The 27664-nt window shown below is 35.0% G+C and overlaps 1 protein-coding gene across 1 annotated transcript; it reads right to left on the bottom strand.

The window, feature by feature from the left end:
- Nucleotides 1-187: 187 nt before the first annotated feature.
- LOC143231464 (uncharacterized) lies at nt 188-27664 on the bottom strand. Its single transcript, XM_076465999.1, has 3 exons — nt 27321-27664; nt 2042-2389; nt 188-626 (listed from the first exon to the last, which is right to left on the bottom strand). Exons 1-2 carry the CDS (start codon nt 27391-27393, stop codon nt 2085-2087), a joined length of 378 nt encoding a protein of 125 aa, XP_076322114.1. The 5' UTR covers nt 27394-27664; the 3' UTR covers nt 188-626; nt 2042-2084.

The raw sequence follows: 27664 nt of genomic DNA, 5'->3' as shown, positions 1-27664 counted from the left end.
TCAGGAGACCGTGCTGAAAAATAAACATAGTTGAACCGATGTGTTTTCGAGGTTGGACCACGGACTTTTCGGACACCCATCGTATGTATGTGTGTGTATTTCCATGCCTGCCTAAAAATAAAACATTTCAACGAGAGCAAGAGAGCTCAGTTTAATCAAACCAACACCAAATGCGAATGAATTTACAATGCCATGGGTTTTCCAAATTTATTCTTTAAAGTACATACAGTAAGATACTTGTTTAAATGAAATAAATAAATATACGACATGTTTAGATTTTCTCCACATGCATATACTATTATTCTATATGGGCAATACAACTATTTATATGGGCAATACAACTATTAGGCTTAGGTCAATTTTGCCGAACAGAAATAATCCAAATACATTAGAAAAATAGCAGAGTTCATTACTTCAGAAACGTAAGTACATCTGTTCTAGTTAGCTGTAAAATACATCATTCTGACACCCATTTCCATATTTTAGTTTATATATATACTGATCCATGCTATGAAAGTGTGTTTGGAATGCGCAATCATTTTATTTCTCATACAACATACTTAATGTAAACAGAACGTGAAATTCCGGAAAATTTTCTCCAATGGTACTGGGAAGGAGAAGATACTCTGAAAAAGTAAAAAATAAATAAAAATTATTGAAAATGTATTTTTTAATTATTCAGGTTTTAAATAAACTCACTCTTTGGCACATGTACTTATTTAAAATCCTTTTTCCTACTTTATTAAAAACAGACGCTCAGTTGGGTCTAGTAGCATTATTTGCTAATTTTATAACGTTGTAAATAGTGACTTGAAACATAGTAGCTAATATTAAAACCTGTCTGACCTGGTTGAGTTTGCCGTGAGATGTTGGTGAATGTTTCACCTTACAGTTCTTACTGTAATAAAAAAACGCTGTACGGGCTACAGTGTGGTGAATACATAATACACTAACGTGATAATCAAGGAATATTTTATCACTTTTAAACCTCCAATTTTAAATCGTTTACTCATTCATTGACCCATCATGATACCTTCATCTGTTTCTTTTCTTAAGCTCTTTGAGTTATTTTCTAATTATTGTTTCTTTGCTTCAAACATTTCATGATTCCTATTTATCATTTAAAATAAAGTATTCATGAACATACATTTCTACACGTTTCGTTCAGTAGAACAATAATTTTAATTGTATTATACTTTAGTAAAACAGTTTTATTACAAGAATTTTTGGAAAAACAAAATGTTTTAAGATCACCTTAATTTTACGAGGAATTAGGGTTTTCGATTCAAATAACTATAATGGCTTTCGAATACAGGTTAACAGCTGAACTATATATAGATGTTAAGGTGGCAACTGTCAACGTCATTAGACATCTCAACAAATCGCGTGTGGTTAATTATGACCCTCTTTCTCTGAAGTTAATTATGATAGATGACGTTTCTTAAACTAAAAATACACTAACTGGAAAACGATATCAAAGGACAAAGCGTAACCCTAACTTCTATCCTTAAAGCATAATTATACAACCCTAGTGATTAAACTTTATATCATTATTTCATTAATTCAATGAAGAATAACGCCTGCTTAAAGTTTTAATTACAACGTTATTATTTCCAATTTTCTATATCTCTTGTTCTCAAACAAAAATAATACAAACTTAGAGATTAGCAGCGATGAATTTTCTGAGGCGAAAAGAAATAAAGTGTTACTCTTCCTAAGACACGTAGATAAAACCCTGAAGATGTATTTGAGCCATATTATCTGAACCTACCTACCTACATTCTCCATCAGAAAATCAGAGACTGATAAACTTTACCTACATCTTTCACTATAATAATAACTTCTACTTACATCTTTCACTATAATAATAACCTCTACTTACATCTTTCACTATAATAATAGCCTCTACCTACATCTTTCACTATAATAATAGCCTCTACCTACATCTTTCACTGTAACAATAACCTCTACCTACATTATTAGAAATACTACATAAATACTACATGTTCGTCTCATGAAACCTTCAAATGGATTAATTTACTTTTTCACTTGAAGTGAGTGAAACAACATTTAGGCCACTCCCACTAACACAATGAGTGACACTGGACAGGGTGAAGTATTCCTTGAGCGATGCACTTTTTCATACAATCCGGACCACGCTTTCGAAATTCTGACTCAAGACTCCAAGGTTGAACGTCATTGGAGAGAACTGGATCGTCATTATCCAGCTCGTCATAGTAAGTGTTGGTGTTTTTCAAAGGGAAATCTTGATGCGTGATCTTCCAAACGTATTGAGTTTTGGTCGGAATCATCGGGAAAAGCTGCCGAAAGAGCTGACCGACTGACTCCAGGACCAGCTGGGTTTCGTCGTCGCCGGATGGGTACGCAACTGTAATAATATGTCGATCATTAGTAAATAGTGTGCGAAATTAAAAAAAAAAAAAAAGTAATCTCACGTACCTGAAAAATTGCTCATTCTTTCATAAATGTTGTCAAGACCCTACCAACACACAATGCGTGGGCCAGGAACACATTTCTGATGGTTAACTTCCCAAACAAAGCTTTCAATAATCTCTTTAGATAAAAATACTGAATAGAGATTTGACCCAGTTGTAATATCTAGAATCTAACTTGTTCACAAGAATGATCGAATTTGCAGTATTTTTTAGAATATCGCAAATTCTGTTGTCGATAGAGGTGGCCGAGAGAGACTCACCGAAGCTCAAATGCCGCTGTAAAGTGGGTAAGTGAATTACTTACCTGGACTTTAACACTTTATGGTCGGACCCTATTGAGAGGTGAGTTAATAAGTTGTTTTGTGATTTTTTTGTCTGTGTGTTGTTGTTTTCAGATTAAAAGACCGAGTTCTTTAGCGAAGTACTTTTTTTTTTCTTCTAACCTATCCAATGCTTCAACTGCAGTCTCATTGGCAAGTAAACTGGGTATTAAAACAAGTTTATCTTTCTAATTTCAAGATAAATCTTTCCTTTTAAATATATCAGTATTACATGCACTCCACGGGTTCACACTGAAGACAGAGAACCACGCTCAGTAATACTGACGTCAAGACATTTCAATGAATTTGTAGTGTTCTAATTGGCTGAGAGGCTTTAAAGTGTTGTGAGGAATAGAACTTTTTTATAATTTCTCCCAACACTTTTGTAGATGTGGCAGAGTAGTTGTAGTTGTAAACAGATATAAGTGGCCGAAGAAGACAAGCTGGAGAAATAACACAGCGCGAGAAAATATTTATCATCTGTTTAAATCTGATGTAAAATTAAGTATTATTTAAAATACCATGTGTGTACAGCTTAAATACTATTTTGACCATAGATTGATACTCTAAGTCCACACACAATCAAAACGTTTAGTTCACCGAAACTCAAAAGTATCTAGAACAAATAGCAAGATTTTTTGTCTTTATAAGACCGAATGATCAGGAACGCGTGGAATCGTGTGTTGTTTGTCTTACACTCTGATTGTGTTGATTATGTTCACAGACCATGGAGACACTTCCCCACTATTTAAAAAAAAGCTATCTATAGAAACCAGTTTCATTCTTATCTTGACGATAACCTGTTTTCAAGTGTATTCATTAACCATATTTGCAGAGGTGAGTAATCGATGAATGAAGCCAGACTTACATTAATTGTTTTTGTATATACTGATAGTTCTTATGCTTCCTTGTATAGGACGAGGAAACTTAATTGAATATCTGATTTTCTAATTACTTACGTTTATTTCCTATCTACTCAAACTAAAACTAAAAGTGATTCAGGCAATTACTATAGCTAAATTAAATGTCTAGTTCCTGAGTTCTCAGTCATAAAGATTAGGATACCTTAGTTGTTAGCGACAAATTTGGCCATAAACCCAACAGCATCACATGATGTTCAATCCGCTTAAGAGACTTAGGTTTATCCTAAGTATACTTCATAGGCTAGCAACTTTCTGTAATAATAAAGTAATAACAGAATGGATATATTAAACATTGTAACTGATGCCGAAGATGAAATTGACAACAAAGAAACAATGCAGCACAAATAACTTACGAAACAAATAAACACAAGTCGGTTGCTCCAATATTTTAAACAATTAACTATTACACGTTACGTTTTAGCTGTAGAGTCGGCTAGTAGAGGAAGAAATTAAGGTTTTTGAAAATACAGTATAATAAATTAAATCATCTTTTGTTTCTTTTTAATCAAGCCCAAAGCCACAGAATGAGTTATCTGTGCTGTATCGAAACCAAGTTTTCAGCGTTATAAGCCCAACTTACCGCTGAACCACGTGGGAAATAAATAAAATAAATAATTGGATTGTACTATATAGCAAACATTTTTATACTGTACTTAAAATATAACCCCAAAAAATGTAATAGAAAGGCAAAAATTATATATTAAACATACTATGAAACTTGCCTATCACAGTTGGTCGACCTTAACTAATCTGTCACTTTACACGATAGGAACGGATAATTAACGACCAAGGTTCGAGAACATTCATTGACAAGAACAATAGGTTAGTTTGGGGGTTTGTTTTAGAGCAAAGTTATATAATGGATGTGTTGGTAATCTAGCCCCTGACTCTAGTGCAATAAGTCCACGAGGACGCTAAAATTGCTTAAATTGTAGATATGTGGACTCGGTTTAGTCCTTTTAGCGTAAAACAACACGGTGTATTCTCTGTGCTCTATCCACTACAGAGAATAGAGCCCTGTATTTTAGCTCGTAAGTGTGTCAACCCATTGCTGGTCTACCAGGGTGAGGGGATAATAATATAAAAGTAAAGGATTGGACTGACAAAAATAAGAACTTAAATTAACGGGAGGTAAAACGAATGTTTGTCAGTACTCTACATCATTTACCTTAAACAGTTTATGAGGTATTAAAATACGGATGTGAAAGTTTTGAAAAGAGTGTAGTAGTCTCCAATTAGCAGCAATAAATCTGTCGAATATCCTGCCAAACATTTAATGGAGTTGGTGATCAAACAGGGCAGAAAACAAAAAACAACTACTGAAGGAAGAATTTTGTAACGTTTCTGAGTGATTCATCAAGTTAAAATAAATATTATTTCAAGAAATATTGTTTGGTGATAATAACAACGCTACAAAATAGACTTTGTATGCTTTAACTGAACGTTAAATTATAAGCCCTCAGACTTACTGATGAGCCACCGAGAAGCCTTCCAGAAGAAATGACGATATTTGAGATTTACAATATATACTTTTCTTTTGTTCGTAAAATGTCTGCATGCCCCCCTTCCATTTAAACAGCGTTATGTCTTTGGGCACAGCAGATAGCTAGCTTGATGTGGCTTATAATAAAATACGCACATGTCTGGACATGGAAATAAGCAAGGGCATGTAAATAGGTTTGGAAGATCGCTTTTGTTTTCTCAGTTAAATGTCTATGAAACAAATGCACACATGAACAACAATTAAAAAGAATGTTTTTATTCTGTAAGACCGGACATAGCCAAATGACTAGGGTCGCGGGTTTGAATCCCGTCACCAAACATGCTTGTCCTTTCATTTGTGAGTGCATCACAATGTACGATCATTTCCATTTTGTCGATGGTAAAGAGTAGCCCAAGAGTTGGCGGTGGGCGGCGATGACTAGCTGCCTTCCATCTAGTCTTACATTAAGGACGGCTAGTGCAGGTAGCCCTCGTGCAGCTTTGCGCGAAATTAAAAAAACAAACACAACAAAAGGCATTTTAAGTCCCTAGAACAGTTTCCTCCCATTTCTTTGCCCCCCGTTAGTACAGCGGTATGTCTCCGGATTTACAACGCTAAAATCAGGGGTTCGATTCCCCTCGGTGGGCTGAGCAGATAGCCCGATGTGGCTTTACTATATGAATAACACATAACACACCCATTTCTTTATGCACAAATATTCAAACACAGAAATAGTAACAGATAGACTCCTACATGCTATACTAAATTATTTCTAGAAAAACTGAATAAAAATGACTTATTATGTGAACTGGACGGATACTGCATACATTATGAAGATAGTCCTAATATATCCCCAGTGAATATATTATATATAAGAAACAAAAACAAGCCATATAATTACTAGACAAAACCAGACAGTAGTTACAAACTTAATTAAAACCATTGTAGGTTGTTTATGTAAATGTTCTTAATTTAAGTCTATAACTTTTGAAAAGGTAAGAAACTGATTGTGAGAAGAAATATATCTACACGAATGTATCTGTAAACAATACATGGACATTGTCCTGAATGTGGCCAGAGTAAGTGAGGTTTACTCTGTCTCCCAAGTAGCATTTCTAAATACGTTCATCAGAAGTTGAGCATCAACGTACAGAAGGGAGAAATAAGTCAAAGAACGTGACCCTCCCGGGTTTTTATACCTAAACCCTAAGAAGAGAGAAGAAGGAAGAAAACAGTTTTTTTTTTTTTTTCCAATTGGTAATTACAAAACTAACCCTAACTAAATTTACTATTCTTTTGTTATTGGTAATATCTTCCCTTTTTCCAAAAGATGGAATGACTGAACGCAAACGTTTCATTATTTGTGTACTATAATAAGACAAGTTTAATATATTTATAACTATTAATTACGTGCTGGTTGGATCTAGCTTATTGAAAAGACACGTTAACATCGAATTGGATGTTCACAGTTCACTGAACCGACAACATAATGATACAATACTTTAAATGAATAACAAATACTTCGGAGATTTTTTTTTTGCTTAATATTTTATTTTTTCTGGATTATTTCATGGAGAGCAAGTTGTCGTTTCTAATAAAACTAGCATATAGCCCGTCAAAATTGATAGGCAAGCTCTATAAGCCCCACTTCGTAGCGTTATACCACTCACCTCCCGTTTCATACCTAACTTAAATAAATAAATTTTGTGAAATCAAGCTTGACCAATAAAGAAACAGAAACGTGTGTCGAGGCAGTCAAACGTCGATTTTTTTTGTGAGCCAATCAAATTAAGATCATTCATGAAATGAATTCGTGGCGTATTCATAGGATGATTATTGATAAAAATCGGTTAACTTAACAACTTCTGATGTATAAAAGCGCATTTTGGTGACACTGCATTCCAGCAATGGCTTTTGTGTCGCATCGCTTAGCAACAAAAGTATAATCTAATATTGTTTTCATTAATATAAAATAAAATGTATAGACAACAAAACTGGAAATATATTTATCGATTGGTAAATTCATGGGCCCGCATGGCCAGGTAGTTAAGGTACTCGACTTGTAGTAATCCGAGAGTCGCGGGTTCGAATCCCCTTCACAACAAACATGTTCGCTCTTTCAGCCGTGGGGGGTTTTAATGTGACGGTCAATACCACTGTTCATTGGTGAAAGAGTAGCCTAAGAGTTGGCGGGGAGGGGGGGTGATGATGACTAGCTGCCTTCCCTTTAGTCTTACACTGTTAAATTAGGGACGGCTAGCACAGATAGCCCTCGTGTAGCTTTGCGCGAAATTCAAACCAATCTCAATTCATAGTCTCCATTGATTAAAGTTTTTTTTTTTACTAAAACTATCGTGATATTAACAGAAAATAGCATAATTCAAAACAAACGATTTAAGTTCGAAATTAAATCCATATTTTTTGCTGTCATAATAACTGTCATGTAATTGTCTCTATGCACTTTGGTTTTCATGAATCTTGTTTTGAGGAATCAAGCGTGGCGTGGCATGATACACGTTAGCTTTTATATGGGTTAGATAAGAAGTTAATAATGTGACAATAATATTCGTAATAGAACATCTCACACAAAGGCTAATCTGATCTGTAGTTTTGATTTCCGTCATATATTCCTAACAGATCTCGTGTCGAAAATAGATATACCGCTACCAACAACAGCGCAACTTGATTGGAAACATTTACCCCTCGTCTTAGAAAACAAAAAAGTGACTTATTTCCCGTGAGGGTTCAACAATCAGGATAATAACATAATTTTGGAGAGCTCATTACTATTAAGTGTTCGTTTACAGTCGAAGGAAAGTAGGTGATAAAGCACACGTTTTACTTTATCTTTTCTTGTATCAAATAACAACTAAAAACTATCAAATTATATGGAGGAAAATGTAAGCTTTTGCTATGTTTTAAAATCAAAAGAAACTTGTAGAAAATTAAACGATTCGAGTGACAAATCGGAAACAAAACAAGAAGAAAATAATGTTAGAGTCAAAAGAAAAAAGGTTCGAATTAGTGAATTGGAAGAAATATAACGGTTAACACTTAGGCCAAACGACCTTTACTGGTAACTGTTGAAAAGAGGAAGAAAAGGTGATTGGGAAAACTTAGAAGAAATTACGGAAAAATCAAATAATATGATAAGGGAAGCGTGGGTGTTTTTTTTTTTCTTATAGCAAAGCCACATCGGGCTATCTGCTTGAGCTCACCGAGGGGAATCAAACCCCTGATTTTAGCGTTGTAAATCCGGTTAATGGAAGTAAATAAAACAAGAACATTTAGTCCTGAAAATTTTAATTGAATTTTATGTTAATTATTAATTATTATTATTTATTAAGAAGTGTTCAAGAGAGGTACTATCATTATTACAGCAGAGGATGGGGATAATGGATACAAAACGTACAAATAATAATGAGGTGAGAATCCCCTAATGAGATATAATCAAATCTTTCTTGTGAAAATTGTGCTATTCCGAGGAGGTATGTTACGATCTAATCAGAAAACAGGTGTTGAACTTTGATATCATTATTCTGAATACGTAATGTTGACCACTTAAAGAGAGTGTCCACAACAATGAATTACGGTACGGAGGGTAGTATTAGTAATTCGTTCTATTAATACATCTGTATACCCTGTGCTTCAGCCCTTTCACATTTGGAACACAGATTTCAAGTGATGAAGTTTGTGGAACTTGTACAAAGAAGTATATATTTAATTTAAAAAATAAACACGTGCTTTTCGAATATCTAGCACATGATAACAACACCATACTTTCTTGACCTCGTTTGGTGGACTGTCGTGAACCAAAACTGGGGTACAACCTTTTTGTTCATTGATCTGTAAGGTTGAATCTTTCAAGCAAAAACAGGAGAGAGCTCTTCTGTAATTTGGTTTGGTTTATTTAGAACTTTGCGCAATGCTACTCGAGGGCTATCTGCGCTAGCAGTCCCTAATTTAGCAGTGTAAGACTAGAAGGAAGGTAGTTGGTCATCATCAGCTAACTCTTGGACTACTGTTTTATCAAAGAATAATAGGATTGACCTTAACATTATAAAACCACCACGGCTGAAAGGGCGAGCATGTTTAGTGTGACAGGGATTCGAACCCGCAACATTCAGAGTACCAATCAAATGCCCTAACCACCTGGCCTTGCCGGGCCCAAATAAACCGCTTGAAATTATGCACATAGATACACGGTGGGTTATCTGTGCTCTGCTCACCTCAGGTATCGAGCCCCGATTTCTAGCGTTGTACTTTCACAGACATACCATTTAGTCACTAAGAGAGTATTTTGGTAACAAATGTTTTAAGCAATACCAACGTAGCTTTCTCATTGTTTGGCTCATTTAGTCGAGTTCTCTAAACATAAACGGAAGAATGTAACATTTTGTGGACTGGTATAATATTAAGATAGGATAGCTAATATTACGTCATTTTGAACTGAACTTGAGCCTAACGGTAAGACAACTTGTTGACCCCATATTGTTATAACGTTCTCATGTTCCTCTTCTCTTAATTTTGTGTCATGAGTGTTTTTGAAATCGTCTTATAAACCTTTGTGTTCAATTCTTTGTGTTTGTCACGATAAAGGCCCCGGCATGGCCAGGTGGGTTAAGGCGTGCGACTCGTAATCTGAGGGTCGCGGGTTTGCATCCGAGTCGCGCCAAACATGCTCGCTCTTTCAGCCGTGGGGGTGTTATAATGTTACGGTCAATCCCACTATTCGTTGGTAAAAGAGTAGCCCAAGAGTTGGCGGTGGGTGGTGATGACTAGCTGACTTTCCTCTAGTCTTACACTGCTAAATTAGGGACGGCTAACACAGATAGCTCTCGAGTAGCTTTGTGCGAAATTCCAAAACAATATCACGATAAAGAAATAAAGGATGGACAAACTGCAAGAAAAACTGTAAATTGTGGAGAGAATGCTACGTAAGACTTGAATCACATAGAACGTAGATTTGTAACCAAAGTATAACAAAAGGAAGTTGAATATTTTGACCTTCACGATATTCACCCAAATATCTAGGGTTGTACTTGTTTTAATGTGTAGATTTTTTACTCAAATATCTAGGGTTATACGTGTTTTAATGTGTAGATTTTTACCCAAATAGGGTTGTACTTGTTTTAATGTGTAGATTTTTCACCCACATATCTAGAGTTATATGTGTTTTAATATGTAGATTTAAACCTGTATACACCGTTTTTATTTACAAACTAATTAGTATGTTTTTAACATTAGCTGTCTTAAATACAAGAATATGCGTTGTGGCTAAGATGAGTAAAATGCTTATTTTTTATTCTGATGATATATATATTTGTAATATATCAAACACAGTAAAACAAAATTCTCTATCAGTTTTGTCACTTAAAAACCATGCATAATTTAAATTAATGAAACGTAACTGACCTCAACTCTTGGCTACTCCTATCTGGCAAAACAGTGGATTGCGATTGTTGTTCCTGTTGCCCACCCACATCTCCAAAGCGCCCCGGGAGCACTCTTTTTGTGACAGTGGGATCTCAGTTATGAATTATGTTGCAATGAGTCCTGTACCATGTATCACACCTAGCTCTATTCATCTTTCGAAAAGACTTGCGACAGCTAATCCATTTATGTTCGCATTAACAGAACATATTTAAAGCTCACAAAAATACCGTTGTTAATGTTTTCAGTCTGTACCCTGACACTTCTAATCAAAAGCATTAACACTTTTTTGCATCCGTTTTCCGGTGTGTAATTGTTTGTACGCTTACTTTAAGGTTGTCATGACAAAGAGGGCAAGAGAAAAGTGGCTTAAAGACCACATCACTTAATTAAAGAAATTACAAAACTATATGACAAAAGTCTAGTGGAAGGCTTACTATTTGTACCTCCTCAAGACTTCTTTAATAAACTTAGATACGGACTCAGTAAGGCGCTGAAGAGCTAAGTCAACGCAGTTTCAAATATTTATTTGGCAGGTTTCGTAATAATTTATCAAGCAATGTTAGATATCACAGGTCAGTGATGGTTTTGTTGTCTTGAAATGTTTATACGTTCTATCGTAAATCCTGTACAGTAGATCCGAAAACTATATCCATTTTTCTTCATTAAGTACAGAATATTTCACCGAAAGTTATGACGTAGTCAAAAAAAAGGAAAGACTAGAACATGTAGTTTCAAGACTTATACTTCACAAAAAAAGTCAGAATCGATGAGGACAGATATTTATTTGACATCAATGTTCTTCCGTTTTCTTCAGTTTGTATTTTTGTTAATAAACATAATACTAAAAATATATATTGTGATAAACCAAATAAATCAGAAATATCCTTACACGATAGAAAAAATCAATATTATTTTCGAATTCTGTGTAGCTGAATTATGGAAAATCCGTTATTAAATCAAAACAGTTCATATGAAGTTTCAACGTGTAGGCCTGTGTAATTCTAGACTAATGCAATATTTTGATGGTCGTTGTATAATCATTCAACGTGCCCTAAGCCAGTCAAATGATCAAAACTTCTATGAACTTCTTAAAACAAGATAAAAACCTAATTGTTACTTGGAGAAACTGCTACATAGATTAAATCTGGATTTAGTTGATCGTTTCCAATGAAACGTCAGAAGTGATTACGACTGCAAACAATTAAAAACAATAACGAAAATTCGTTTAAAGATGAGCTTGGCTGTTCATAACACTAAAGTTTGAGGTCCGATCCTTGTGATGCGAATCCTTGGGCTTGAACAAGCAAATATTTCAAGTAAGGCAAAGACTAAGCACTGAAAACATTCATCACGAATTAAACCTATAAGCGAGCAATTTAAATACTTAAACAAAATGTATTTTTAGTTCTATTCCTTTCAAGTGTCTTCGAAAAGAAAACATCGTATTATAGACTACAACTTATTTATAAACATCAAAATGTGCAGAGAAAGATTTATGGTTGATCTTGTTTGCATAACTTCAATATAACTCGAATAACTTACTTTTTACCAGCTGAAAATCGTCAATATAACTAGTATACTCAAACTCCATTTAAATAATACCATATATCAAGTTTATAAATAATAAAGCAGATAAAACAGAAGCCAGCTATCGTAGGCTCCCAGCTCGTGAGCTGCAGGCATTCTTTCAGCAAACCAGTTTCTCAAGCTTCAAATCTTGTTAAGTTCAAAGCAAAAAAGAAATCTCGAAAAGTACCGATGTGTAAGTTTATCAGATCGAACATTATTTACGCATCGATTTGTAAAATATCTGATTTATCTGCGTGTTAGTCGGAAAACAAACGCCAAGAATTGTTTTTCGTATTTTACTTAAAATAAACAGGTCACATGAACTCAGTAAGTGGACTGTTTGTTGATGCACGAAAACAGAATTAGAGCATTAGGGATAGCAAACAAATCATCTGTTCTCTATGGAGTTAAATCTTTGGGAAGCTTAGAAAACTATTGAAAATATATTGTAGCTCTGAATTCAGTGTAAAACTCAATTTTCGTCAACTTTATGTATTCAGGCTATTTGTTAAATATGTGGAACAGCGTTCTTCACTTCGGTTGAAATACTCGGGAGAGTAGCTATCAGAAGTCCTCGTGACAAGAGAACCAATTCAAACGTCATTGTTGATAAGATATTAATTCATTTACGACTTTTAGTGCTGCTATTCATACTCTAGTTTTCACACAAATTGTAGCTTCATAAATAACCCATGGGATGCCTGCGTACAGCTATGGACGTCATTCAAGAACTGATATATGGAAAGAAGTCACCAGTTGGTCTGATTACTTTCATACACAAAACAAAATACGACAAAACAACAGAAAATATGAATTTAAAGCAGTTTGTAACATAATTATTTATTAATTTGATCAATAAGCCTTTTGTTAGAGACACGTGGTTTTGGAAAACTAAATCATCTTGAGTTTGTCCAACAATTTTATAAATTAGAATCCAATCTACTGAAAGGTTTGAATGTGAATTCGATCCCAACTAATACGAATTCCTTCAGGTATGTCGTACTTAAATCATACGAGATTAACTAACATGTTTTGTAATGTCTAAATTAATCTCAGGAAAAATTAATAAATTTCAGGAAGTGAGTAGTACTGGATTCCAGTTTCACTCTACGTAGCACGTAAAATATAACTGAACTAGGGATAATGCTCGCAACGTAACACAAACATAACCAGAAGGAAGGAGCCAGTTTGGTAACTAAATATTAAGGTGTCTGAGGTTGATATTTTTAACCGGAAAGTTTGTAAAGTTAGCGCACAGTGATAAGTTTTGCCAGTTTTAGTGCACGATCTATTGAAATGCTCAGTCTGTGTTGTTCACCCCTTTAACGGTCACATTTTCCTTTTTTATATTTCAAGACAACTTAGACTTTAAAGATTTTCTAGAGTCATTTCAAAAACTTCTTTCCAAGTTTAATGACATCATAATCTGACGTAATAGGTCTATTAACGTATGTAAAATAATGAAACTTATAAACAGTCATTATCTTAATTTTCTATCATGAAAAGTTACTAAGTTAACTGACATCTATTAGGTTCTCCAAAATAAATGTTGAAATTCTCGCGACGACGTTTAGAAGTTGAATATTGAGTAATTTATCATTGGTTGGTTGGTTTAATCCAACGCTTGTCACTTACAAGGTGTCTTAATTGTCTGCTGTTTCACAACCCCAAGGCAGCATGGACAAGCAGTACTTTTGTCTGATTTCCCTCTTCGACTTCAAACTTGGACAAAAAGCTACCGAAACTACACGGAACATCAACCAGGCATTTGATCATGGATCTGTTACTGAACATACAGTTCAGTGTTGGTTTCAAAGGTTTTGACATGAAGATGAAATTTTGAAGACCACGAAGGTCGTGGAGGGAAGCCATCCTTAGATGAAAACACATTAAGGGAAGTAGATGAGACAGACCCTCACACAACAGTACGTGAGCTTGCAGAAAAGCTAGACACAAGCAAATCAAGCATTGCCAACCACCTAAGTGCGGCTGGAAAGACAAAAAAAGTTGAATAAGTGGGTTCCGCATGAGCTGACTGAAGATCAACAAAATCGGCCTTATGAGACCTGTCAAGGATGATGCTCCAAAAATTGAACGAATCGGGAATCGAAGTTCTGCCTCATCCACTAAATTTTTCTTCTACAGATTTTTTTATTTTTTCAAGCGCTTTGAGAATTTTTGAACAATAAATGTTTTCAAAACCAGCCAGCTGCATAAAAAGCTTTCAAGGAGTTCATTGACCATAGAAACTTTGTTTTCTACAGCAGGGGCATAAACAGTGTGCTGAAACAAATGGTGCTTACTTTGATTAAAGCATGTTTCACTACACTGGTTTATACTTTTCCAAACTTCGCAGTCCAAAAACATTTATTTTTGGACAACTTACTAACATTATAATTACGTGGACTTCAAACATACTAGGTTAATTGGCATGTAATACAATAAATACGCATGAACTTTAACTAGACTAGGTTCACTGGCATGTGATGTAATAACTACGCATGAACTTTAACCATACTAGGTTAACTGACAGCAGTGAACAATGTTTTCGAAGTCAACATTTCTAATTTTTTATGCTGATGTTATGTGAAGTTATTTGAAAGTTTATTCGGGTTTTATTTAGTATTTAATAAAACCTTAAATTCCAATTCAAATGCTGGCTGAATCCGATTTAAACTGTTCTGTTCGTTACTATATCATTGTTAATGATTGGGTATCTAGCAATAGAAAACATGAGTTGTGACTGGAACAGTTACATTGGTTATTTGTTGGATATCATGTCAAACTATGGTCAGCTGACTTGAAAGAGTAGAGTAGAGAGAAAACAGTTAATTAACACCAGCCGTCAACTGTTGAGTTACTCTCGTGGATGTTGACTACCACTCTTATTATGCACTTATGGCATAAAAATTTGTTAACAATAAGAACCTTATAACTTTGAAACTAATATTATTAAGTTATTTCCTTTATTTAGTTCGTTGTTTGGAATTAGTTTAAGAGCATACAACTCTAAAACCTAAGGCTCTATTTCCCACGGTAAACAGAGTACCGAGAGCTCGTCATGTTGCTTTGCACTAAAGAAAGGTACTCAGCATGTTTGAATTTGATTTATATGCACTTTAATATGCTCTTATATGAGTTAGGTATAAATAAGAAATATTAATCTATGTGATGAGTTTTTCTGTAGACTATTTAGAATAAAAACTCAAGTAATGCCTTTCCCTACGAAGATTAAATAAGTAAATTTAAGAAAGAGGTTCTCATTTTCAAGGTTTTTTAAGGTAAAGAAAGAAACGAAAAACTGGCAATTATAAATAATTAATAATAATAATTAATTTGAATTATCAATATTTAAGGTCTGGTTTGATTTGTTTCCGCACGAAGCTACATGAGGACTATCTGCTCTATTCGTCCCTAATTTAGCAATGAAACACTAGTGGGAAGGCAACTAGTTAATACCATCCACTGCCAATTCCTGGGCTACTGTTTTACCAACGAAAAGTGGAACTGACTGAAAACTTATAACGCCCCACGGCTGAAAGGGCGAGCACGTTAGCTGTGACATGGCCTGATGGTCAAGGTGCTTGACTCGTAATCTGATGGTCGCGGATTCAAACCCCCAGGCCCCGCCAGGCTCTGCTTAAGATATTTACGTACAAATTCTTGATGTTTTGTGTTTGTTTGTCCAATAGTACACATTGGGCTAGATCAATCACAAACAAACAAATCAGTAAAATAGGCATAGCTCTCCTTACGTTCCTGAGTTGACATCATCCACCATCCGAAGCGGCTATGCTTAACCAATTAACGGGATTATTGTCACTCTTGTAACGCATCCACAGCTAAAAGTGCGAAGTTTGTTTGGTGGCACCGCTTTTCTAATCTCAAACTCTCCCTTTGTTAACCTGAAGATCACCTAGGAAGGTCGAAACGTTGTTCTCCACTTATCAATAAACGTTTTAATACCCATACCAGCCGTTCCGAGATACATTTTTACATTTCTAATCTATAGCTTAGGTATAACGTCACCAAAACTTACTGATTTTACATGCACTCTGGCTTCCAGTTTTAATACCCAATCTAACATCAAAGACAAGTGCGACGCACCTCCACCTAGCGGAATACTTGTTATACCAATTTCTATTTATTATAATTCTAAACTAGATGTGTTTCTGCAAAGTCCTCGAAAGTGTTCTGTTTCGAGAGTAAATTAAATCAAACATAAGATGAACAAATGTGTTTATTTTTCTGTTTTTGAAGTTCATATATCATGTTCCATTGCAGCCTACAGAGTGCATAATGTTTCTCGTGATTCATGACACGCGCACGTTTCACAGACATCAATACAGTACAAACTACATTGTTAGCCGTCCCTTATGTGAGGTTATTTAAGTGTGTACTGACTGACGGACAGACAATACACTACTGTATAATGGTGCGAAAGCTTAAAACAGGCGACCTTCCGGGGAATCAAATAGTGTACGGTTTGAATTATTCTCCCTTTTACAAAAAGGGAGAAAGAAAACCTAGGATTACAGACCAGTTTTCGTGAACTTCATATAAGAAAGTTAACCCTAATACTTAGCAATAATAGGATCATAATGCTGAATAGTAAAGTTGGGAATCACTAGTACATGGCCCAGCATGGCCAGGTGGTTAAGGCACTCGACTCGTAACCTGAGGGTCGCAGGTTCGAATCTCCATCACCACCCACCGCCAACCCTTAGGCTACTCTTTTACCAACGAATAGAGAAATTGACCGTCACACTATAACGCCCCCATAACTGAAAGGGCGAGCATGCTTGGTGTGATTTTCATCTGTGTGAAAATCTACACAGATAGCCCTTGTGTAGCTTTGAGCGAAATTCAAACCAAAGTATCTACTGTTCAAACCAATATAGTTTTGATATTTTACGAATAAAAAAATAATGTTTGTTAATGATAAATACTGTGGTCGTTTTTGTGAAAATATCTGAGTTTGCATTAGGTCGATTTAATATCTTAATACATAGTTTCTTTTATTGGGGATTCTTTTAAACATACTTTAATATGAAATGACTTTAGTTCGTTTTTGTATTGGGTTGAGGAATAAATCGTGAGCGTTTTTTCAAGTTAACAAAATATATTCATAAATGAAACGCTTTCGCAAAATATTTCATGTCATTTGGTAGATAATTTTTTGCTCTAATAGATAGTGTGTTTGATTTTCATACGTCTTTAATTTTTGCTTTCATTTTCAGCTCATTAAATGGAATGTCAAGTGGACAAAATCGAGCATTTTCGACACCATCTGCTTTTCGCATTTAATTTCTTGCAATTTCGTTTAAAACAATGCATACTATATACCTAGGTATTACATGAAATAAAGTATCATAATAAATGTTTTGGGTGTAATGTGTTCATGCATTGAAGTATTGTATAGTCTTGCATGTAATGCTCGAATGAAATTATTTAAAAACGCTCACGAATTATTCCTCAACCTAATATATAGATCATTCTCTGTTTCTTGTTTACCATGAAACTGCACAATGGACCACCAGTACCAGAAGAGTATGGACGTCAGTTTCTTCAGTCATAATTCTTTAACAAAATTTTTTCAGGTAATATAATATTTTAGAAAATAAAAGTATTGTGTTATACTTCATAGTTTCTCCTTCTTGGATCGGGCATGACTCAGACTATGACTGTACTAAATCACTATTCCAAGATCCATTTCACAAAAGCGAGGTTTACACTTCTGAGCCGTTGGTGCGTTATAAGAGTGACTGTGACATTTCAGTATTCGATAAGAATTACTACCGGCTAGCTGTCCAGTATTACAATTCACAATTTAAAATGGCTATGCACAGATAGCTGTTGTGTAAAATAACAACAACAAACAACAAATGAGTTTCATGTTCTATAAGTCAAACATTCGTTTCGTTAGAGCTCGTGTGCACTCAGGGAATTATAATCAGATAAAAACTATTAGGGACTTTTACATTTTTCTCTCATTGCTGTGACGACACGTGGACACGCAAGAGCTGTAGATTTCTCCTTTCTAACGTAAACGAATTGAAAGTGTAATATTCCCATCCTCTTATGTAATAAAAATCATGAACCATAATATTCACGAACCGGTTAAACAGCTCTTGTAACTAGACATTACGAAACATTGAAGAAAGCATCATCTTGATGGATATGGTCATATGAACAACAGAAACCCCCTATTGCAAATAAGCCCGCTGGAACCTCTTTATCACGTTTCATTTTTCTCTACCCGGATCTCACTGGCTCGAATGTTTAACACATTTGTAACAAGAGAACTTTGGCTTCATCCAGCTCTGTTTTCTCGATCCCTGGAGATTTTGTGAGTGTGTGTGAATTGAACTTACACTGTGGTCAGTTGTCCAGAACATTGTATCTTAGAACGGCTGATATGGGTATTAACACTTTTGCTAATAAAGCAGAGAACAACGTTTCGAATTTCTTAGGTCATCTTCAGGTTAACCTAAGAAGGTCGAAACGTTGTGTTCTGCTTTATTAGTAAAAGTGTTAATACCCATATCAGGAGTCCTGATATACATTTTTACTTCAAATAGGTTTCTACAAAGTCCAAAACCTTGTGACATCATGTTGTCTTGTGTTTTAAATGTTCCAATATGAAGTACAACACTTTGTAAAGTTTCACATTTGACGTTGTGATTCTGGTGTAAATTACTGAATTAGTTTTTAGTAGTTCTGACTAGTGCAAAATAACAGTTTGTAGTTTTTGTAGTACTGACTAATGCAAAATAACAGTTTGTAGTTTTTGTAGTACTGACTAATGCAAAATAACAGTTTGTAGTTTTTGTGGTATTGAACCTAGTGCAAAATAACAGCTTATAATATGCGCATTTTATCTATTTGTCCAATAGATAATAAAAGTTTTATAGTATCTTTGTATTTTGTGGTATTTTGCAAAATAACAGTTTGTAGTTTTTGTGGTATTGTTATTAACGCTCGGAGAAAATAGCATTTTATGGTTTTTATATTAGTGGATAATAACATTGCCTAGCCTTGCCTTCGACGTTAGAATAACAGTTTGTGTTATTTGTAATAGTAACTAGTTCAAAACAAGAGCTAATACTACTTGTAGTAGTTAGTTAGTTTATCATGAAATAGCAAGCTTTATGTGGTGACACAACTGAATATTTAACGTTTATCAAAAGCAGTGTGAAAAGGCCAGACAGCTTCAGGCTTGACAGTAATTACAACATCTTATCACATGGCTGGTAATTGGTATTTTTCAAGACCAGTAAATCTTCCATCAGATTACGACGTCAACCTGTCGGTTTGTTAGACTTTGCGGAAAGTGAGATATAAAGACATTGTGTTTGCTATAGATTAGCAGTGAGAGAGCTTTCTTTAAGAAATTACTTGAAAATTTATTTTTACGTATCTAATTAATTGCGTATTTTATTACGCACTTGCGTAGCCTATCATCAGTTTCTAAAACAAAATGTATATTAGTTGCGTTATATTTAGACTCTGTTACCGGTCCTCACACTAGTTATCTGAGAGGGAGCATATATATGTTATCACAACATAACATAAACCTATCGTTCCAGTTTGCCCTTGACGCGAAATAATACGTATCGCTTCGTTCAGTTCCTTACGTAAGGCAAAATGGCGTAAATATATGGTTCTTTATATCCCATCTTTCACACGGTATAACATAAATATTTCGTTTTTTCCGGCCTTGACGCAATATTAGCATAAAACCTATCGTTTCATTCCCTTATACCCTTCACGTGACATAACATAAACCTGTCGTTTCGCTCTTCAAATGACGTAATGGCCTAGCATGGCGTTCGACTCACAATTTCACGATCACGGGTTCGGATCGTTCTCTCATTAAACGTGGTCTCCATTTCTGCCATGGGGACATTACAATGCAACGCTCAATCCCATTACTCGTTGGTAAAAGTCGGCGATGGGTGGTGTTAACTACTGTCATCCCTCTATTCTATCACTGCTAAAGTAGGGACGGCACTCGTAAATAGCACCCGTGTAGCTTTAAGCGAAATTTAAAAGAAGCCAAGTTACGTGATTTAACATCTTTTCATTCTGTTCTATCACTGAAGCTACATCGTACAAACCTATTGTGTTACTATATTTCGCCCATTTCATGGTTGATTTGTAAACGTTTCTGATAGTCGTATAAGAAACACTTTTGCCAAATGTTTCAAAGTTTAGATCACTAGTTCCTTTTAACGAAAGTTGTTTTAATAAAAAAACAACAACGAATTTTATTTATTGTTATTTTCGTTTTTATTATTTTTTGACAAAATTTTTTGAGAAAAATCTGTGTAAAATTTTCGTTTCTTTCTGTAGTTGGGTTTCATCTTCTTTGTATGATTATACGTATACAAAATATGAAATTCAGTTCCACATAGTGGAAACTGAAAAACGTAGACTTCACTTCAACATAACGGAGACTAGAAAAGTGTTTGATATTTGTAATAATTGTACATTTAAAACACTTTCAAACACTTGAGCTAATTAGGAGCAACTTATGGATAATTTCCCCCGCAAACACCAAAAAGTCGTTGTACTCGATAGAAAAAAAAATACACAAACTAAAAAGAAAGTTTATACCTATCATAACTTTGATTCTCGCTATTACAATAATATTAAACTAATTAATTAATTGCTTTACAGAGGGGCAAACGTAAAAGTTGCTATGATTGCGAACAATTATCGTGAAGTAATTAGTTTTAGAAAAAATGGTACTACAAGTCAACACAGATCAATCATTTCTATTGTTTATCTATTAATCAACAAATAAGCTATTATATGAACATCATGTGTTAGGACAGTAAACGTTTGGCTCATGTTACGATTTAAAAAGTACTATCAAAGTCAGTCATGCTCGGCCCGGCATGGCCAGGAAAGTTAAGGCGTTCGACTCATCGTCTGAGGATCGCGGGTTCGAATCCCCGTCGCACCAAACATGCCCGCCCTTTCAACCATGGGGGAAGTAATGATGTGACGGTCAATCCCACTATTCGTTGGCTAGCCCAAGAGTTGGCGGTGAGTGGTGATGACTAGCTGCCTCTCCTCTACTTTTACACTGCTAAAGTAGGGACGGCTAGCGCAGATAGCCCTCAAGTAGCTAGGCGCGAAATTAAAAACTCGAAAGGTAAAGTAAACCTAATTCGTTCGTGCAACGTTGTGCGGAATTTGAGCCAAATACTTCTTACATAAAAATAATTACAAAACATATCTTTGTGTCATTTAATTTTTTTTAAAGCTGCAGATAATAATTAATTAGTCACTATATAGAAGTTTACCTGTGCTGTACTCACCATGAGTATCGAAACCGGGATTTTAACATAAGCTCGCAGATTTAGCGCTGAACTGCCGTGAGATTCGTAATAAAGTAAAGTTGATTCGGGGTCCTTCTAAACAATTTAAGCTGTTTCACAAATAATAAAAATGATAGTTCATTAGCATTTAATTACACATTTCTCGTAAAACGAAAATTAAACTACAACGCGTCACTCTCGGAGAATGAAAAGTAATTTAAATTTTTGTTTTGAATTTCGCGCAAAGCTACACAAGGGCTATCTGCGCTAGCCGTCCCTTATCTAGCAGTGTAAGATTAGTCGTCACCACCCACCGTCATCTCTTGGGCTACTCTTTTACCAACGAACAATGGGATTGACCGTCACATTATAACGTCCACATAGCTGAAAGGGCGAGCATGTTTGGTGTGACGGGGATTCGAACCTGCGATCATCAAATTACGAGTCGAGAGCCTTGACCGCCTGGCCATGCCGGGCCAGTAATTTTATACCGATGAGTTTTAACCTTCTCGAAGGTAGAATACAAGGGTAGGTAGGTGAATATTACCTAACTTCACAACTGACAGTCTTCATAAAATGTTTCTAGGTACATTATCGACTCTGGTTATTAGTTAATTAATTTTGTTTGGTTATTCGTTTTATTGCTCAATCAAAAGCTAGTTTTGAAAAAGTCATTTGGTATTTTTTTAAAAACAAAACAATAAATAAACTTATTTCGTAGCTCCACCTACTTTTTAATCATTAAAAGTGAAATACGTGTTTGTAAACATACAAAATTTGTCCGGCGTTTTTAAGCTGTAGTTCACATGTAACATCTACAACTGTAATTTTGTTGTTCAGTATATTTTAAGACAAATACCATGATATGAAGTAAGCCGGTTTCAGCGATAGCATCTTTTGATGTAATATTTGACATATCATTCTTAATGCCGTTTATGTATGGAATTTCAATACCAGCTGATAGTTTTCTAACTTACTACAAACTTTCCAACCACGTGGTTGATTTGTTTGTTTCTAAGTTATTCAAAGGGTTATCTGTGCTCTGCCCACCGCTGGTATCGAAACCCGATTTCGAGCGGTTTGAATCTGCAGACATATCGCTGAGTCACTGGGGTTCAGGAGGGACAAACAAACTGTTTTCAGCTGAATAAAGAAGGTTTTGAGTAACTTGTTATAACTTTTATTCGTATTTCTTTCGATAACACTAAAATATAAACATTAGAATGTTCAAACACGTCATTACTTACCATGATTTCTAAACTAGAATGGCCCGGGATGGCCAAGCGCGTTAAGGCGTGCGACTCGTAATCCGAGGGTCGCGGGTTCGCATCGTCGTCGCGCCAAACATGCTCGCCCTTTTAGCCGTGAGGGCGTTATAACGTGACGTTCAATCCCAATATTCGTTTATAAAAGAGTAAACCAAGAGTTGGCGGTGGGTGGTGATGACTAGCTGCCTTCCCTCTAGTCTTACACTACAAAATTAGGGACGGCTAGCATAGATAGCCCTCGTGTAGCTTTGTGCGAAATTTAAAAACAAAACAAACTGAACTAGAATACCTCATAAGCAAATGAGCTATCTGTGTCTACCGCAAAGGATCGAACTCTGGATTAAAGCCTTGTAAATCCGTAGAGTTTTTCTTGTCCAATATGGGTTATATTTAACAGCTAGTAATTAAACAGAAGTAGTCTTCTTACGTTATCGAGAAACATTCACCTTTTATCTTAGTGTACTAAATATAACAATGTCAGTCCAGTGAAAGAATTTTCTATTATAATTTGAGGAATGCTGGTAACTGTTTTATAATACTATGACTCACAACATCAGACCAATAGAGAAAGTTGACTAAAAATCAGTAAATGATAATCTAAAAATTAGTAATATTCAAATTATATACTACTCCTTCCGTCAGAGGGCCCCGGCATGACCAGGTGGTTAAGGCACTCGACTCGTAATCTGAGTGTCGCGGGTTCGAATACTCGCTCCACCAAATATGCTCGCCCTGTCAGCCGTGAGAGCGTTATAATGTGATGGTTAATCCCACTATTCGTTGGTAAACGAGTCGTCCAAGAGTTGACGTTGAATGGTGATGACTGGCTGCCTTCCCTCTAGTCTTACACTGCAAAAGCGCAGATAACCCTCGTATAGCTTTGCGCGAAATCCAAAGCAAACAAGCCAAACCTTCCGCCAGTGTTATGAACAGGTGACAATTATTTTAATTGACTGATGCAAAGCACTTTCGTTCAAATGAACACTTTATTGAAAACATACTTGGTTCGAACGTACAAGATACTCTCGAACCAGAACAGTAATATATATTGTTGCATATCCTCACTCCGAAGCTCCTTTTCGATGTTGTTTGCGTTTATATTGGATAAAGTCAAATTTCACCTTCGAAAACTTAAAAAAAAACCTCCTCAGATCTAGAATGACCAATAATCCGGGTCATTTACTGCATGTGGTGTGTAGTCTTAATATGCCCATGAAATTTGGCAAAAATCCGATCATAATCTACAAATTATTAACCCAAAACTGCGAAAATGCCCTATTTTATCATTATTAAAAATGCTTCAAATTGATCCATAATTTGGATTTGGATCCGGATCAAACTGAAAGAGGATTGTTCCATGCTGATTTTTCATTTTCTTTGTAAAATGTGTTTGCATAAATTTATTAGTTAATGAGAGACGCACGTGGAAACACAGATATAAACACACACACACAAATTCATTGCAATATTGTCGTCGCTCCCCACACCCCACCCAGTTTCATTATTGAACACAGTTATGAAATTATAATGCTTAAGTTCAGTTAGTAAGCTTACAAGATAACAAGTTGTATAGTCTAGAAGAGGCTATAATAATGTGTGAAATAATATGAATTTGTTTATATTAAAACTTGTAATGTTCAATGGCGCTTGTGGTACTTACACTTTGGAGTTAAGTTCCTTCCAAACATTTATACACGTAAGCTGTTTTGAAAACATTAGCAATAGATAAAACATTATTTAAACCCACATTCTGTGTTTTGTTATTGATACCATAATTAGACATTCCTTGCGTCATCAGCAGTGAACTTCAATTTGCAAAACTTTTATTTGACAAGAATATTTGTTTTGTTGTGGCGATTAATTAAAATATTATGCAGATACTTGAAATACTTGAAGCAGATCAACATATAAGTTTTTTATGACGAAATTTGACTTAAAAGCAGTGGGATTCATGTATTGCTTATCGTAGCATTTCGAGTTTTAGAAATTCAGACAAAATTGACCTGCATTAGAAAACATACATAAGGATTCTATTTTGCTAACTGCAATGTTAGAAAGTAAAGCTGATTAATAGTTTAAAAAGAACACGTGAACTCTTACAATAACCATGTGCTACAAAGCGCGTTACAGACAATTTGCTGTTTATTGTTACGACTTAAGATATTTAAGTATTTTTCTTTTCACGCTTAAAATCTTATACTTGAATAAATGAGACAAAGAAAAGTGGCCCTGTTGCACCACGGCATGTCTGTGGATACACGACTTTAGAATATGGGTTTCGATACCCGTATTAAGCAGAACACAGGTAGACCGTTTTGTATTTGTTTGTTTGTTTGTTTTGGAATTTCGCACAAAGCTACTCGAGGGCTATCTGTGCTAGCCGTCCCTAATTTAGCAGTGTAAGACTAGAGGGAAGGCAGCTAGTCATCACCACCCACCGCCAACTTTTGGTTTACTCTTTTACCAACGAATAGTGGGATTGATCGTCACATTATAACGCCCCCACGGCTGAAAGAGCGAGCATGTTTGGCGCGACCGGGATGCGAACCCACAACCCTCAGATTAGTTTTGTATTTAATTGCTAAGAAAATAAATGTTTCTTTGTCTTTGATATCTGAAGACTAATGAAGCCGCCTGGTGGTGAATACATTTAAAACAAATAATCAGCTGGCACAAACTGCAGGAGTTAAATGGAAATTAATGTTTATGATATGATTGAAACGTTAACACACACGACGATAGAGCACAACAATTTCCTATAGTTTAATCACATATATCTCAGTTTTAAAGCAGCTATTTTTTTTTAATTTCTGTAAACAGAAAGCTCTAAATGCATTTTAATAAGTAATAATTAACAAAAATTTCTTTAGGCATAAGATTCACCAATTAATAAAAACTAAAGTTTAATTTTTGTTACCAAAGTAACTTATCTACTGTGATAAATGAATAGTTTACGACTCATTTTGCTGAATATTGGAATGACTCCGACGGACGTATGATATTTCATAAGTGCAGTAATTACTCTCCAGATCAAATATCACACACAAGAAATCGTAATATTACAACACCGTCTACATTTTTAGTTTTTCGCTCATCCTTCTCCGGTGCGTTAGTTTACCAGTAAGCAGACACCTAGCCAGTTTAGTAAGAAGACCAGACATTAGCTATACTCAGCCGCCAATAAAACTTTTTTTCCATCCTAAGTAGTAAAATATCTAATGTCAAGGATGTTATAGGATAGTTTGAATCTTGGTAAAAAAAAAAAGACCCTGTTGATACTTGAAAGCAGAAAGTCAAAAGAAACGTTTGGTTAGAAATGCAAACACGTAGGCCCGGCACGCCTCAACACACTTAACCATGTAAACATGTGAGGAATAAAGATCAGCTTATCTACTTGCGTTTATAAATATTTTCCTTCACTATAAATCTTTTGTATCAGATATATTAACTAGCATCAAATAATAAGACCTGGAACAACAAACGTGTTTAACGAAATGTTTCATCAAACGTAAAGTTTTAAACTTTACCCATGGGCGAATTTTTCTTCGTGCATCAGATCTGTGTTTGATTACATCTGAAAAACAACAACAACATATTTATCATCTAAATATACTTCACATGGGGTTCTCGGAGGATGAAAAATGCTGCTTAGTGATTATGACAAATGCGTTTTAAAACACAAAATTACCATCAGGTAGATTTAATTTCAGGTTAAAAAAATGATTAAAAATTTTATATACAAATATAAATAATCGATGCCTCTAGATAATTCCCTAAAACTTATTTGTTTTAGGGAAATATTAAATTAGTCGGATCTTTATATGTATACGCATATAGACCTGAATCGCATGAATATATAACAATGGACTACTCTCATAACATTTTTTATAAACATTTGTCAGCACCTCATTATTTGTCTATTTCTCTGTTTGTCAGTCAAACACACACACAAACAAGATGTTGTTTTTATAATGTGTGTGTTTTTCTTATAGCAAAGCCACATCGAGCAATCTGCTGTGCCCATCGAGGAGAATCGAACCCTTGATTTTAGCGTTGTAAATCCGTAGAATTACCGCTGTACTAGCGAGGGGGCGTTTTTATAATGACTCTATAAATAAAAACATACAAAAATATTGGTACTAAATTCAATAGTATAACAACAAATCATAGCTTAGATATGTTTGGGTGGCAGACATGGCCGTAAACTATTGTATATCTAATCTAACATCGAAGAAAACACAAAATATGTCTCGTCTATGTTACCACTTCTTTATAGGATCTAGTGTTTTTAAAAAGCAACACTTTTCACAATAATCAAATAATACTTTGAAACATCAAAATAATATTTTATAATTTCTAGCTAATAATGTATAAATCACAATAATTCATAACGGTTTTCTGAAATAATATAAAGTAACTTTTTACTACCAATATTTCGGTTGTTGTAAGTATATAGACTTAGTATCAGTAATTTTATTATATTTTGATATCAGATACTAAATGATGCTTGAAAACATCATACAAAAAGTAGCTAACCTGTTATCGTCATCATCAAGGCCATCAATGACCATTTTAAGTTCAAATTGAAAATCGGACACAATTTAACCATCTTTACGTCTTCACTCTGTTGATGTTTTAGATGGTTCTGTTTTAAACTGACTAGAAATATTTGGAAAATTTCCACCTGGTTTATATACTTGAAACCCTTTTTTCAAATTAATGGTACTAACTTCCAACTTATATCTTGTTGGAGCCCTTAGATATTCAATGCCTTTATGCGACTGGCTTTTTTATTCTTTGATAACACAAGTCGTAAAAGGACCGCCTGCAGCACGTGTCCTTCTGAGCCAATGAAAGAGAGTTCTGCTCCTGGAAGCAGG

The sequence above is a fragment of the Tachypleus tridentatus genome, chromosome 11 (genome assembly GCF_004210375.1).
Source record: "Tachypleus tridentatus isolate NWPU-2018 chromosome 11, ASM421037v1, whole genome shotgun sequence".
NCBI classification, from domain to species: Eukaryota; Metazoa; Arthropoda; class Merostomata; order Xiphosura; family Limulidae; genus Tachypleus; species Tachypleus tridentatus.
This window is presented reverse-complemented; position numbering and strand designations above follow the sequence as displayed.

What these genes read in the sequence shown, in the direction of transcription:
- LOC143231464 (XM_076465999.1), bottom strand. Translation starts at nt 27,393, where the DNA reads ATGGTTAAATTGTGTCCGATTTTCAATTTGAACTTAAAATGGTCATTG. An exon ending in CTTGATGATGACGATAACAG is followed by an intron (nt 2,390 to 27,320) that starts GTTAGCTACTTT and finishes ATATTATTACAG; the next exon opens with TTGCGTACCCATCCGGCGAC.